The 16,608-nt window shown below is 34.6% G+C and overlaps 1 protein-coding gene across 2 annotated transcripts in view; it reads left to right on the top strand.

The window, feature by feature from the left end:
- The window catches only part of LOC146164270 (molybdenum cofactor sulfurase-like), a 47,719-nt gene continuing 31,111 nt past the window's right edge, over positions 1-16,608 (top strand). Inside the window, exons 1-2 of one of the 2 annotated variants that reach the window (XM_083381593.1) lie at positions 1-524; positions 5,739-5,884. In XM_083381593.1, the coding sequence (XP_083237719.1) occupies positions 422-524; positions 5,739-5,884 (249 nt within the window). In that variant the 5' untranslated portion in view covers positions 1-421. Of the gene's footprint in view, positions 525-1,820; positions 5,104-5,738; positions 5,885-16,608 lie in introns of those variants that run through there. The other variant, XM_083381592.1, reaches the window with a different exon arrangement.

Raw genomic sequence — 16,608 nt, 5'->3', positions numbered from 1 at the left:
ACAATGCCCCAATGCAAATTTCACTTTCTCCACATGGAAGTCTTGAACTGTCCCTGATAAAGTTTAAGATGTTGGTGAATGGAACTAATAAGAACAAAACATAAGTTCAAACCCAATTATGTTTTCCAGACAGATTTAAACAGCCTTACTATAGATGAATGTTTTAAAAATAAAAGTCATAACTGCTTGTATTAGGATTAAAACACAACTTGCTTGAAATTGATGTAGTAATGAGACAACTGAAATGAAACTTAGACAACCTACAGTAGATGGCCCTTTTTTGTTTAACAGCCGTGCTACCAATGGCATCACTAAGAGACTATAAGCCTATAAGGAACTGTAAGTGGCTTATATAACAAGCGTTACACCCCTAAAAAAATATATATATATTTTTGCTATAGGAATAGAAAAGTGGGTTTCTATGTTTAGCATTTCTCAACAAAAAGTTTTCACTACTAAGCTAAGCAAAACGATTGGAATCTTAATGGAACAAAATATCAGAAAAGTTCCAAAGGATGCACAATGTAAAAAGGTGGAATTACGCACTTGGCTGCTATTTAGTGACTGTGTGCTAACTTTTTAGAAACTGCAAATTGCATTATTTTCCGTTCGGTGTTGATGATCTGCTTAGCTTAGCATTTATATGGTTTATGCATGCCACCCAAAATGTGTTTTTCGTACACTTAGTTGAACTTATTTCCAGAAAAGCTGGGTTCAATTAGTGACGAACAAAAATGAAATTTTAAGCTATAAAACCCCGTCACCAAGGATTTTATCAAAAGGAATAGTTAAAAATGCCATCGTAGAAGTACTTACTATTGTGGTGAATCAAGTTATGTGTATAAAAAAATTATATGTCAGACGTTTTTAAGGCCATGTATCAAAGCTGTGCATTGTTTTTAAAGCGCTTCTTATTGGCGATATCTTAAAAATGTGATGTGCTAGATATAAACTAAAGGTATATTCGGAATCAGCATGAAAAATACATCTAAAATGAAATACTCACATTCTCGGTTAGAAAAAAAGTAAAAATTTGTTGACCATTGTAATAATTAAGATCGATTGAGCACCAAAAGCTAATGTTTCTCAAACTTCAGTTTGGTACACCTTTCGCAATGATTATTGGACTACTGCTGACGCACAAAGCTATAAAACTTTACTAATTTCACTAAAATTTTACACCACCAGCAATTTATACATTTGTTTCTTTCAAAAAATTTGGTGCATTTTAATCACCTGCTGTAGTAGTAGGCCAACTGTGTAAAACAGTCGTGCACCCTTATTTATCCCATCGGCATAGGTTTACAGTGCAATGTATGCAATACAGAGTGCATCAGAAAATCATAAACTGCACCTGGAAATTTTAAAGTGCACTAGAGTTGCACTTTTTGACATTTTTAACACCAGGTCACCCCCAGTTTTTCACCCCCGGCTGTTTACCCGTGAGAACTTGTCAAGATCTGCCTTACTTTTTAGACTGGTCAGTAGGAAGACGCTATTTGACAGGCTTCCTGGTATCGAACTTCAAACCATTCAAACCAAACCATCCATTTTCCAAATCTGTTAGAAGGAGATGGAACAGTTCGATACATTAAAGCAGTGTTTCTCAGCCTTTTATGGCTAACGGCACCCCTCAGAAATATTTAATAGATTGCAGCACCCTTACACGATTTTTCTGTAGGTAATTCACTAAAATAACAAACCATAAATGGAACTGAAACAACACACATCAACTCTACACAACGTACAAAGTTATAATTGGATTTATTTCACTCTAATCTTACACAAAAAGTTATAAGAGTTAAGCATAAATCAGATTCTCAAATATCTCTCGGCACCCTTGAGCATCAGACAAGGCACCTCAGGGTGCCGCGGCACCCCGGTTGACAACCACTGCATAATTATAGTTGGCAATTTAGTATTACTATTTCACTTTTCTCCTGAGTTAACAAAAATTGGCGCTGGTCTAGAATCCTACCAAGCGTTTAAATATTAACGCATATTATTCGGGTTAGGGTGTAGGTTGAAGTTTGGGTCTTGTGGGTCAAGTATTGTTATATTTAATCTCCCAGTTTGCAGTTTTAATTTTGAAACTGGTTTCGTTACTATTCCTAAAGATAAAAAGTGCATTCTAGACCAGCGCCAAAAAAATGTATCATTCTATAAGTAAAACTAGAGACGAATGTTCTAGAACAGAGGTGTCCAACTCAAACATGCCGGTGTGCCAATTTTTATCTTATAACTTCTTCCCGTGCCAAAGTTTCGTTACCGAACCAATTCTTTTTAATCATAAAAGCGCTTTTTTACCAAAAATAAGAACGTTTATTTAAACTTGATAAAAAACTGTCTAGTACAGCGGTTCTTAACTGGGGGGGCGCCAAGCAATTCTAAGGGGGGCGCGAGCTCGACTTCAATATTTTAACTTTTTGCAGTGATTTTAATGGTTTCGTTTGGGTTAGGCATAATTCCTTCATACAAACTCTGTTTTTTGCCAACTTTAACATTAAAACTGCAAAAAATTTTCAGGCTGCGCGCGAATCTTCTAATTCCCTTTTAGAAAATCCACGGTATCACCGCCCTATATTAAATTAACTTATAGATAAACGATAAAAGCAATCGCCCTTTCGGACTATTTTTCATCCATATTTTATATATGATAACAGGCTATAGCAACAGGGGGAGTCAAACTTTTTTTGCGCGAAACTATATTGTTTTTGCAATATTGCAGTTGTATTGTGTGTCATTACATCTTTTGAAACACGATAACGCAATGTTTAATATTTGCGCTGGACATTTTTTGCGCTCGACATCATACAACTCTTACAACTGTGGAGTCAAGCTGAAAAAAGGTTAAGAACCACTGGTCTAGTAGAAATGCGCATCACTACATCAAAGTGTCTCTTGGGAGCTGACTTTTGTTTCTTCACACCAAGCTATATAATATTATGTGAATGCTAGCCTCCACATAGTATAATGTTACCATATCAAAAGTAATTGATGGATGTTGTGATTGCCGCGATTGTTTTATATTGTGAACAAACAATTGCAATTGGCTGTATAACAAACTTAGTATTTTCTGACAATTGGCTGAATAACAAATTGAGCTTTTTTGGCAATTTGTTAAATAACAATTTTAGTATTTTTTGGGGAGGGCTTGCGTGCCATTTTTTATTAGGTCTCGTGCCACATTTGGCATGCGTGCCGCTTGTTGGACACCCCTGTTCTAGAACGTAAATCAAAGTTACGGATTAGTTCCAGTCGTGCTCTGATCTTATATATAGGCAGGGAGTCGATACTATCACAAATCTGAGTTTTATAAACTGTGTTTTGTCTAGTTTTATTTGAACCACATGCTAATCTGAACTGGTTTCAAAACAAATTATTGAGTCTATCCGAAAATTTGTTTTGCCACCAGTACATCCTTTAAGTAATAATGGTTTACTTGGTTTTTGAAAGGGTAAAAAACATGACATGGTAAGATGAACATAGAAGAAAACTTACTGTATTATGCTACACAAACTTTAAATCCACCAATATCTCCAAAACTTGCAAATCATGATAAATGCCGCATCATAACAGTGGTCTTCAACTTTTTTAACAATGGACCCCAATTTGAATAAAATGAAAATTTTAGTCAACATATAAATTTGAATTTAACAAACGAACAAACACAAAAATTTCAATTTGTTTTAACTGTTAATTGCATTAGGTGCGATGGTTGTGCCTCACAGTATCCACTAGTTTTTTTTCAAACGCGGCTCCACTTCGCATAAGCATAACTGCATGTCATGCTTTACTTCCAAGCGTTTACCATGTTTCGTATATGCTCATTGCGCTGATCCCCCTTCACAAGGCCATATGGTTGAACATGGAATGAGTATTTCATTAACATAATTAAACAGAGTGGGGTACGTTGATTGCATCACAGTGGTTTGACAGATCTTAGAAGCTAGCAAGCAATTTATGTAGAAGAAACGAAAGCTTGTCTCACCTATGCACCCAGTCATGTTTATTAGTGTGACGTCATCGTAAAAAAATAAAATACGTAATTCAAACTAAATTAGTTAGGAATATGATGAATTATGGCGACCCCACAACATTTTTAGGCGACCCCACTAGGGGTCGCGACCCACCGGTTGGAGAGAGAATAAAACAAAAAATATATTGATTAAAAAAACATATATATTGATTTAAAATTTTTAATGTTTCACATTTTGCAAAGTAACTGCTTCTTTTTGATTTTCTATACTTTTTGGTTTGCTTTATATTAAACATGGGTTTACAATAATTCATGAATAGAGTTTATGGTAAAGGCTATCAGTTTTTAGTTTAATGTAAGATATTTACATTGAACCTGAAGTGAAACTTATATACCTGTTTTGAAAATTACTTAAATGGTCTAACAGGAACTGAATTAGACTTTTCATTTTCTTCAAACCGGAACTGAACTTTAAAAACTCTTAAACCTGAACGGAATAAGTCAAGCTGTTTAACTCCCTGTTTATAACTTTAGCCAATTCCCAAACAGAGATAAAATAGTTGTCCTATATGCATTCTTTACATGAATTAAAAGTGACTTTTACTGCTGTTATTTTTTTGGAAATTAAAATCAATCTTAAGCTAAAAGTTTTCCGTCAAACTGTTTACATGTTGTCCATGAAAAAAAAAATTTTTCACAAAATATTTAACTTAACTTGTTTTTTTAATTTTAATGTTTTACATAGTATTTCTTATATGGTGTAGTACCTTAAAAACATTCTAAAACAACTTTATTAAAATACAAAATACTGCAGTTATACCAAAATCATCTGAGACAGCAGTCATGCTAAACCTATTAAAATAGGTTCATGAATGTGTAAACTAGAATCTTATCATTTAGAGGACATAAGATAAGTTATTGAATAAACTAATTGTGTTATAGTAACAGTTATGACGAGACAGCAGCAGAATGCATTTTCTAAATCCAACAAATTATGATCTTTTTTACATATTTAATTTATTTAACTAGGAAAATACTCAGAAATGCAATGCAAGAAGGCAATTTTAATAAATATCCTTCTAGTTTGGAAACGGTAAAGGCTCAAGAATTTCAGCGAATAAAAGGTTTTAAATTAGATAATTTGTATACTTCTCAAAAAACTAAAGTGGCTTGACTGCAGTTGGTTTGTTATCAAGCACTACCCCAGGCATAAAAACTGTTTGACCCTAGTATTTTCTGTGTATGCAAGCAATATGAATTCTTATCTGCTGTTTATATTGGGTAAATGCAACTGATATTAAATGTATTTGTGAACGATATGTGGCTGTTTTACTAGTCTGAAGCTTCGATTTGCAATACAATTTGTCTTTGCAACTTAGTCATTTAATTTACTGTTTTTTTTATCAAAATGACTAACCGATTGAAGTAGTATTTATGCCTAAGGTGGTTGGTACTTATATATATAAAATAGGTTAATAGTGCAATTACTTATTTGTGTAATAGTTACATTTTTTAACCTAATAAATAAGTAAATGGTGGCAGTTTGCAAATAAACTCCCATTATATTAGTTTGAATGATATGCAAGCTTTTTACTGGTAGTTTTTTGGGAGAAAAATATCTTTGTCATTGAATGGCTTTTTTGTCTTTAACAATTTTTTTATGTTTTGATTTAATTGTTTGCAATCCAATTAAGTTATGCAATCAAAACAGTTAGTTTTTGTTATTTGTATGTAGTAATAATCATTTTTTGTTCTTTAGATGCTATATACTTGGATCATGGTGGCAGCACACTATATAGTTCAATACAAGTTCAAAATGCTTGCAAAAATTTGCAAGATACCTTGTATGGAAATCCACACAGTGCCAACCCAAGTAGTGATTTGACAACCGATATTATACATCAGGTGTGATTAATTGCTATAGGTAGCTGATATATTGGTGATTAAACTGATAATACCGCCTTTTTTAGTTTTATTTATATAACAAAATCTGTATGCAGTACAGTAGTTTGCCAATACTTCACTTTATGATGAGTTACTTTAGAAACAATTTTTTTAATTTTTGAACTAAATAGTTTGTCATCTACTGTTATTTTTAATTTCAATTACTTTATGTTAAGTCGGTATAGGTATTATAGGTAAAGATAAAAACAATACAAAGAATGTTATAAGATTTATTTTAAAAACATAAGCGATTTATGGCTTATTGGGTATTTGGCATAATATAAAGTTGATATACAAAACAGAATAACTCTTGCAAAAAAAAAAGAAAAAAGGTAAGTACTACAGTAAAGGTCCCCACAGATCAAGCAGAACCACTGCTCATTTTAGGAAATTCTTTTAAATTACCATTTGGATATCTTATATGTATTTTAAAAGGCATTTGTTCTATGGCAAGAGAGCGAGAGACGGAGCAATGTTACGCACGTTGATCTATCTCAAGCGAAAGTCATTGTGATACTCTTAAATAGAAAGACTGACTTTTTTAAGAAATTTTCTTTTCCATCCATAACATACATTAACTAGACGGGGGTGCGGTTGTTGTATATTTTGTCAGGGGGTATATTTTCAGGGCTTGGTGTTTTTTTTTCAATTTTTTTTAGTTTTTATTATTTGATAGTTTGTAATTTGTATTGTATATTTTATATCATATATTTTATATTTTTTTTCCTTAACTTGTTTCTGCAAGCAAAAACAGATATGGGCCGAAAACTTCCCCACTTAACTTCTGGCTTTGATAGGAAAGTGGTTCTAATATGACGTCTAGTATTTGGGAAATGATTGAAACATATTTGATAAATAGAATTTACGTAGATAATGCGTACAAGCATCTTATTACACTTTGGCCAGCTAACATGTTTAAAAAGCAAATTATCATTCTCTTAAAATGGTTTAACGTCTATGGTTTGCTATACTTTTGCCAACTTTTACTGGGTAAATTTTTACCATTGCTTTGTCCGAGCAAACATAGTTATAACTGACTTTAAATCTGTAGTTTTGAGCAATATATAAAACAAGTTTATGTGCCTAATAAACCACCTTTTAGATTGAAAGTTTTGCCAATTGAAATCCAATAAACGCTGTGTTCTTAATATTTATTTCAGTATGACGCCATGTTATAATGTAGCTTTGTAACGTCCTCCCTAATAATGCATTTAACTTTATGTTTTGCTTGCTGCGCCCTTGTACATTAATTTGTTTAGGCCTGGTGTTGATATGTTTGATTGGAGTAACATGCGCAATAGGTGCAAATAGAGAGGCGTACACTGCCACCAGATTTTTTGCATTTATATTTGCGACGCTAAATATGTTGTTTCGTAGGAGCGATAAGTTATTTTACTAAGCGAAGCCTCTTTTCAAAAGGCTAGTCACATGCGTCTACTTTTACTAGACAAGCAACTTCGCACAATAAGTCTCACTCCTGGTGTTGATATGTTTGGATGTCAGAGCAACAATTACAACAGGTGCTAACAGAGATGTGTACACTGCCTCCAGGATTCGCATTTGAATTTGCGGTGGTAAAATATTTTGTGTTGTAAGAGCAATAGGTTTTTTTACTTAGAGAGGCCTCTTGATAAAAGGCAAGTCACATGCGCCTAGTTTTACTAGGCAAGCCACTTTGAACAAAAATGTTGCACGCGCAGGACAATAAGGCACAGCAGGGATGCCAGCAGCCGCTTCATCGTGATGCGAGCTGAATAAAGCAACTGATATGAAAGCATTCTGTATTGAAGTTTTTCTGCCGCTAGATAGGAGTAGATAGCTGTTATGAACTATAACGATGACGTAACGGTTTTGTTTTTTGTCCCCCAATTGGAGGTGCCTAGGGGTGCAGCCTCATAAACCTCTACATAGTACCTTCATACCACTCTACACCATGTCTGAAAATTTGAAAGTTCTCTGATGTACACTTTTTCTATAATGCTCTGGACCAAAATCGGTCTGAAACATACCAAGCAAACCATAAAAACCAAAAGAGAAACTAGACGGGGGTGCGGTTGTTGTATATTTTGTCAGGGGGTATATTTTCTGGGCTTAGTGTTTATTTTGTTTTAATTTTTTTTTAAATTGATTTTATTTATTTATTTTTTTTTTTTCAATTTTTTTTTCATATTCATTTTTTAATTTTTATTTTTTATTTTTTATTTTATACTTTTCATTTTTTAATATTTTGTATCTTGTATTGTGTATTTTATATTATATATTTCATATTTTGTTTTTCATTTTCCTTAACTTGTTTCTGCAAGCAAAAACAGATATGGGCCGAAAACTTCCCCACTTAGATGCGAAAGGGGTTCAAATATGGCGTAGAATTTGGGAAATGATCGAAACATATATTTGATAAATAGAATTTACGTAGATAATGCTTACGGCCATTTTATTACATTTTGGCCAGTGTTTGAAAAGCAAATATTATCATTCTCTTAAAGACTAAAAATGGTTTAACGCCTATGGTTTGCTATACTTTTGCAAACTTTCACTAGGTAATTTTAAACCATAGCTTGGTCCGAGCAATCACTGTTAAAACAGGCTTTAAATCTGTCGTTTCAAACAATATGAAAAACACTATTACGTGCCTAATACGCAAACTATTAAATCGAAAGTTTTGCTAGATAAGTTTAGGCCTGATGTTGGTATGCTGGTTGGAGCAAGATGCACAACAGGTGCTAACAGAGAGGCGTAGACTGCCTTAAGATTTCGCATTTAAACTTGCGGCGGTAAATACACCCTATTGACTTGATTATTAGGCGAAGCTTATCGCGAAGTAATTGGTCGCCCCAAAAAATGCTGATGCCGCATTGAAAGCAAGCATTATAAATGTGTCGCCGATATTCTGCCTTGAACATCCCTACTCGAAATGCTTCCCTCCGTTAATTGTACGGTGGGTGAAACTTTATTCACGGCCTTACCTCTTTGTGTATTACCGCGACAATACGATGAAATACGATTTGAAGAATATTGGAAATATCGTATTTGGAGAATATTTGCTATTTGCACCTGTTCTGTATGTTACTCCAATCCAACATATCTACACACAATTATAAGTTGTGTATAATAATATAATAACTTATGGCTTTGAAGCGAAGGGGGTTCAAATATGGCGTAGATTTTGGCAAATGATCGAAACATACATTTGATCAATAAAAATTTACGTAGATAATGCTTACGGCCATGTTATTACATTTTGGTCAGCTAGCATGTTTAAAAAGTCAATATTTTCATTCTCTCTAAATGATTTAACGTCTATGGTTTGCTATACTTTTTCCAACTTTTACTGTGTAAATTTTTACCATGCCTTGGTCTGAGCAATCACTGTTGAAACAGAGTTTAAATCTGTAGTTTTGAGCAATATGCAAACACGTTTATGTGCCTAATAAGCCACGTTTTATATTGAAAGTTTTGCCAATTTAAATCCAATAAACGCAAGATTTATTTATTTATGACGCCATGTTATGACGTAGCTTTGTAACGTCGTCGTTAAGAATGCGTTAAACTTAAGCTTTTTGTTGTTGCGGCCCTTGTATAATTATATTTGCTTAGACCTGGTGTTGATATGTTTGAATGGTGCAACAATTACAACATGTGCTAACAGAGATGTGTACACTGCCTGTAGGATTCGCATTTCAATTTGCGGTGGTAAAATATTTTGTGTTGTAAGAGCAATAGGTTTTTTTACTTAGAGAGGCCTCTTTATGAAAGGCAAGTCGCATGTGCATAGTTTTACTAGGCAAGCCACTTCCAACACAAATGTTGCACGCGCGGGACAATAGGGCGCAGCAGGGATGCCAGCAGCCGCCTCGTCGCGACGCGAGCTGGACAAAGCAAGCGAATATGAACGAATTCTGTATGAAAGTTTTTCTGCTGCTAGATGGCTGTCGTTAGCTACAAAGTGCTAAAACGCAATATTTCAGGTTTTTACCCCCCAAGCAAAGGCCCCTGGGAGTGCAGCCTCATAAACTTTTACAAAGCACCTACATACCACTCTACGCCATGTCTGAAAATTTGAAGATTCTACGATGTCTACTTTTTCTATAAAGCTTCGGACAAAACTCGGTCTGAAACATACCATAGGAAACCATAGGAAACCAAAAAAGAACTAGACGGGGGTGCGGTTGTTGTATATTTTGTCAGGGGGTGTATTGTCAGGGCTTAGTGTTTATTTTTATTTAGTTTTAATTTTTTTTTGAAATTGATTTTATTTATTTATTTATTTTTTTTCAATTTTATTTTTCATATTCATTTTTTAATTTTTATTTTTCATTTTTTTTGTGTGTTTTTTATTTTTATTTTTTTTTTTATTTAATATTTTTTTTATTTTACACTTTTTATTTTTTAATATTTTGTATTTTGTATTGTGTATTTTATATTATATATTTCATATTTTGTTTTTCATTTTCCTTAACTTGTTTCTGCAAGCAAAAACAGATATGGGCCGAAAACTTTCCCACTTTGATGCGAAAGGGGTTCAAATATGGCGTAGTATTTGGGGAATGATCGAAACATATATTTGATAAATAGAATTTGCGTAGATAATGTATATGGCCATTTTATTACATTTTGGCCAGAGCTTACGTGTTTGAAAACCAAATATTATCATTCTCCTCAAGACTTAAAATGGTTTAACGCCTATGGTTTGCAATACTTTTGCAAACTTTTACTCGGTAAATTTTTACCATGGCTTGGTCCGAGCAATCACTGTTAAAACAGACTTTAAATCTGTAGTTTTAAACAATATGAAACACACTATTATGTGCCTAATACGCAAACTATTAAATCGAAAGTTTTGCTAGTTGTTTAGGCCTGATATTGGTATGTTGGTTGGAGCAACATGCACAACAGGTGCTAACAGAGAGGCGTACACTGCCTTAAGATTTCGCATTTAAATTTGCGGCGGTAAATACACCCTATTGACACTTGATTATTAGGCGAAGCTTATCGCAAAGTAATTGGTTGCCCCAAAAAATGCTGACGCCGCATTTAAAGCAAGCATTATAAATGAGTCGCCGATATTCTGCTTTGAACATCTCTACTCGCAATGCTTCCCTCCGTTAATTGTACGGTGAGTGAAACTTTATTCACGGCCTTACCTCTTTGTGTATTACCGCAACAATACGATGAAATACGATTTGGAGAATATTGGAAAAATCGTATTTGGAGAATATTTGCTATTTGCACCTGTATAGTATGTTACTCCAATCCAACATATCAACACACAATTTTAAGTTGTGTAGGCCTGGTGTTGATATGTTGGATTAGAGTTGCCACCAGATTTCGCATTTAAATTTGCGGCGCCTTTGATGCGAAAGGGGTTCAAATATGGCGTAGAATTTGGGGAATGATCGAAACATATATTTGATAAATAGAATTTACTTAGATAATGCATATGGCTATTTTATTAAATTTTGACCAGCTTACGTGTTTTAAAATCAAATATTATCATTCTCTTAAAGACTAAAAATGGTTTAACGCCTATGGTTTGCTATACTTTTGCAAACTTTCACTAGGTAATTTTTTACCATAGCTTGGTCCGAGCAATCACTGTTAAAACAGGCTTTAAATCTGTCGTTTCAAACAATATGAAAAACACTATTACGTGCCTAATACGCAAACTATTAAATCGAAAGTTTTGCTAGATAAGTTTAGGCCTGATGTTGGTATGCTGGTTGGAGCAAGATGCACAACAGGTGCTAACAGAGAGGCGTAGACTGCCTTAAGATTTCGCATTTAAACTTGCGGCGGTAAATACACCCTATTGACACTTAATTATTAGGCGAAGCTTATCGCGAAGTAATTGGTCGCCCCAAAAAATGCTGACGCCGCATTTAAAGCAAGCATTATAAATGTGTCGCCGATATTCTGCCTTGAACATCCCTACTCGAAATGCTTCCCTCCGTTAATTGTACGTGGGTGAAACTTTATTCACGGCCTTACCTCTTTGTGTATTACCGCGACAATACGATGAAATACGATTTGGAGTATATTGGAAACATCGTATTTGGAGAATATTTGCTATTTGCACCTGTTCTGTATGTTACTCCAATCCAACATATCTACACACAATTATAAGTTGTGTATAATAATATAATAACTTATGGCTTTGAAGCGAAGGGGGTTCAAATATGGCGTAGATTTTGGCAAATGATCGAAACATACATTTGATCAATAAAAATTTACGTAGATAATGCTTACGGCCATGTTATCACATTTTGGTCAGCTAGCATGTTTAAAAAGTCAATATTTTCATTCTCTCTAAATGATTTAACGTCTATGGTTTGCTATACTTTTTCCAACTTTTACTGTGTAAATTTTTACCATGCCTTGGTCTGAGCAATCACTGTTGAAACAGAGTTTAAATCTGTAGTTTTGAGCAATATGCAAACACGTTTATGTGCCTAATAAGCCACGTTTTATATTGAAAGTTTTGCCAATTTAAATCCAATAAACGCAAGATTTATTTATTTATGATGCCATGTTATGACGTAGCTTTGTAACGTCGTCGTTAAGAATGCGTTAAACTTAAGCTTTTTGTTGTTGCGGCCCTTGTATAATTATATTTGCTTAGACCTGGTGTTGATATGTTTGAATGGTGCAACAATTACAACATGTGCTAACAGAGATGTGTACACTGCCTGTAGGATTCGCATTTAAATTTGCGGTGGTAAAATATTTTGTGTTGTAAGAGCAATAGGTTTTTTTACTTAGAGAGGCCTCTTTATGAAAGGCAAGTCGCATGTGCATAGTTTTACTAGGCAAGCCACTTCCAACACAAATGTTGCACGCGCGGGACAATAGGGCGCAGCAGGAATGCCAGCAGCCGCCTCGTCGCGACGCGAGCTGGACAAAGCAAGCGAATATGAACGAATTCTGTATGAAAGTTTTTCTGCTGCTAGATGGCTGTCGTTAGCTACAAAGTGCTAAAACGCAATATTTCAGGTTTTTACCCCCCAAGCAAAGGCCCCTGGGAGTGCAGCCTCATAAACTTTTACAAAGCACCTACATACCACTCTACGCCATGTCTGAAAATTTGAAGGTTCTACGATGTCTACTTTTTCTATAAAGCTTCGGACAAAAGTCGGTCTGAAACAAACCATAGGAAACCATAGGAAACCAAAAAAGAACTAGACGGGGGTGCGGTTGTTGTATATTTTGTCAGGGGATATATTTTCAGGGCTTAGTGTTTATTTTCAATTTTTACTTTATTTTTAATTTTTTTTTTTTTTAATTTTTTTTTTTATATTTTGTATTGTGTACTTTATATTATATATTTTGTTTTTCATTTTCCTTAACTTGTTTCTGCAAGCAAAAACAGATATGGGCCGAAAACTTCCCCACTTAAAATATGCCTTTGATGCGAAAGGGGTTCAAATATGGCGTAGAATTTGGGGAATGATCGAAACATATATTTGATAAATAGAATTTACTTAGATAATGCATATGGCTATTTTATTCAATTTTGACCAGCTTACGTGTTTGAAAATCAAATATTATCATTCTCTTAAAGACTAAAAATGGTTTAACGCCTATGGTTTGCTATACTTTTGCAAACTTTCACTAGGTAATTTTTTACCATAGCTTGGTCCGAGCAATCACTGTTAAAACAGGCTTTAAATCTGTCGTTTCAAACAATATGAAAAACACTATTACGTGCCTAATAAGCAAACTATTAAATCGAAAGTTTTGCTAGATAAGTTTAGGCCTGATGTTGGTATGCTGGTTGGAGCAAGATGCACAACAGGTGCTAACAGAGAGGCGTAGACTGCCTTAAGATTTCGCATTTAAACTTGCGGCGGTAAATACACCCTATTGACACTTAATTATTAGGCGAAGCTTATCGCGAAGTAATTGGTCGCCCCAAAAAATGCTGACGCCGCATTTAAAGCAAGCATTATAAATGTGTCGCCGATATTCTGCCTTGAACATCCCTACTCGAAATGCTTCCCTCCGTTAATTGTACGGTGGGTGAAACTTTATTCACGGCCTTACCTCTTTGTGTATTACCGCGACAATACGATGAAATACGATTTGGAGAATATTGAAAACATCGTATTTGGAGAATATTTGCTATTTGCACCTGTTCTGTATGTTACTCCAATCCAACATATCTACACACAATTATAAGTTGTGTATAATAATATAATAACTTATGGCTTTGAAGCGAAGGGGGTTCAAATATGGCGTAGATTTTGGCAAATGATCGAAACATACATTTGATCAATAAAAATTTACGTAGATAATGCTTACGGCCATGTTATTACATTTTGGTCAGCTAGCATGTTTAAAAAGTCAATATTTTCATTCTCTCTAAATGATTTAACGTCTATGGTTTGCTATACTCTTTCCAACTTTTACTGTGTAAATTTTTACCATGCCTTGGTCTGAGCAATCACTGTTGAAACAGAGTTTAAATCTGTAGTTTTGAGCAATATGCAAACACGTTTATGTGCCTAATAAGCCACGTTTTATATTGAAAGTTTTGCCAATTTAAATCCAATAAACGCAAGATTTATTTATTTATGATGCCATGTTATGACGTAGCTTTGTAACGTCGTCGTTAAGAATGCGTTAAACTTAAGCTTTTTGTTGTTGCGGCCCTTGTATAATTATATTTGCTTAGACCTGGTGTTGATATGTTTGAATGGTGCAACAATTACAACATGTGCTAACAGAGATGTGTACACTGCCTGTAGAATTCGCATTTAAATTTGCGGTGGTAAAATATTTTGTGTTGTAAGAGCAATAGGTTTTTTTACTTAGAGAGGCCTCTTTATGAAAGGCAAGTCGCGTGTGCATAGTTTTACTAGGCAAGGCACTTCCAACACAAATGTTGCACGCGCGGGACAATAGGGCGCAGCAGGGATGCCAGCAGCCGCCTCGTCGCGACGCGAGCTGGACAAAGCAAGCGAATATGAACGAATTCTGTATGAAAGTTTTTCTGCTGCTAGATGGCTGTCGTTAGCTAAAAAGTGCTAAAACGCAATATTTCAGGTTTTTACCCCCCAAGCAAAGGCCCCTGGGAGTGCAGCCTCATAAACTTTTACAAAGCACCTACATACCACTGTACGCCATGTCTGAAAATTTGAAGGTTCTACGATGTCTACTTTTTCTATAAAGCTTCGGACAAAACTCGGTCTGAAACAAACCATAGGAAACCATAGGAAACCATAGGAAACCATAGGAAACCATAGGAAACCAAAAAAGAATAACGGCAAAAACAAGATATGTCCCGAAAATAAATTTTCGGCCCATATAATAACGGCAAAAACAAGATATGTCCCGAAAATAAATTTTCGGCCCATATAATAACGGCAAAAACAAGATATGTCCCGAAAATAAATTTTCGGCCCATATGATAATGGCAAAAGCAAGATATGTCCATATAATTAGGCATTAGAAAACTTACACTGGTATAGTATAACAAACCTACCTGAGAATAATTTATAACTGATTTTAGGAATATTGCACAACGTGAATGTTTGCCAGTAAGCAATATTCACCTTCAAACGCGTTGTGAAATTTTCTTATGTTGGACACCATTTTTACCAGAATAACGTGTTTGCTTGAATATCACATAAGTCGAACAAATACTGTTACCACACAGGGGTATCCTCAACATACTTCGAGAAGGCATCAGAAAACTTATACAGTATCTTACAACAAACCTTTCCGAGAATGATTTGAATATTATTTGGGCCTAAATTTTATGGCTTCTTATGGTGTGTTCAATTGGCGCAAAATTTAAACAGAGTTCACAAAATATTGTGTTTATTGCGGGAGTTTAAAGGTTTGTGTGTCAGTCAGTCAGACAGACGGTTCGATTCTGGCTATATATGCTGGAGGCTGTTTGAAGTGCCTTTTTTATTAAAACTACCCAATGATGGCACCAGAATACATATCAAGCAAGTCAAACAATTACTGCTACCCAATGGGCTGTATCCTTTTAAATAAAATTTTTGAATAAATTTTGTTTAAAACAGGTTTTGTCTCACAGTGGAACAGTATGGTACCGGGGATACACATTTACTTGGATTGTTTGTTAATGATTCCTGATTAATATATGTCATAGGTTTTCGTAAAGTAAAAGATGTGTGACATGCTTAGCTAAAGGTTGTATATTTAGTTGTTCTATTTCAAAACAACATACCACATAGCAATTTGGTTTCATGATAAATGCCAAATTTTTTTTTTAATCATTAGCTATAACAGGGTGGTCCAATGTTGACAGCGTCGCAGGCTACAATATTTCTAGCGTATTCTGCGCAGGCCACATAAAGCAGGCTACATGCTTGCCAGGAGTGGATCAGCGATTTTTGTGGTTGGACCATGAAATGTTTAAAGATGACGCTACAAATCATCATTAAAACAAAACGTCGAAAACATATATGCTACAGAAAATTGCTGTTATTGTCGAACTTGTATGCATATAGAATTGATTGATGATGACATTGGTATAATGGTGCACTTGATGCGTGAAAAAATTGTGTATTTGATAAACCTTTTAATTTACAAAAAGATTCCATTTTGTAAGCGTAGAATGTTTTTTAACTAGATCAACTTGGCTGAAATTGCATCATGGAAAGGGTCAGGGCTTTAGCCTGTAGTCGCAGTGTAAACCTGCAAAACCTTGTTGT

Source organism: Ascidiella aspersa, chromosome 2, assembly GCF_963924565.1.
Source record: "Ascidiella aspersa chromosome 2, kaAscAspe10.2, whole genome shotgun sequence".
NCBI classification, from domain to species: Eukaryota; Metazoa; Chordata; class Ascidiacea; order Phlebobranchia; family Ascidiidae; genus Ascidiella; species Ascidiella aspersa.
This window is presented reverse-complemented; position numbering and strand designations above follow the sequence as displayed.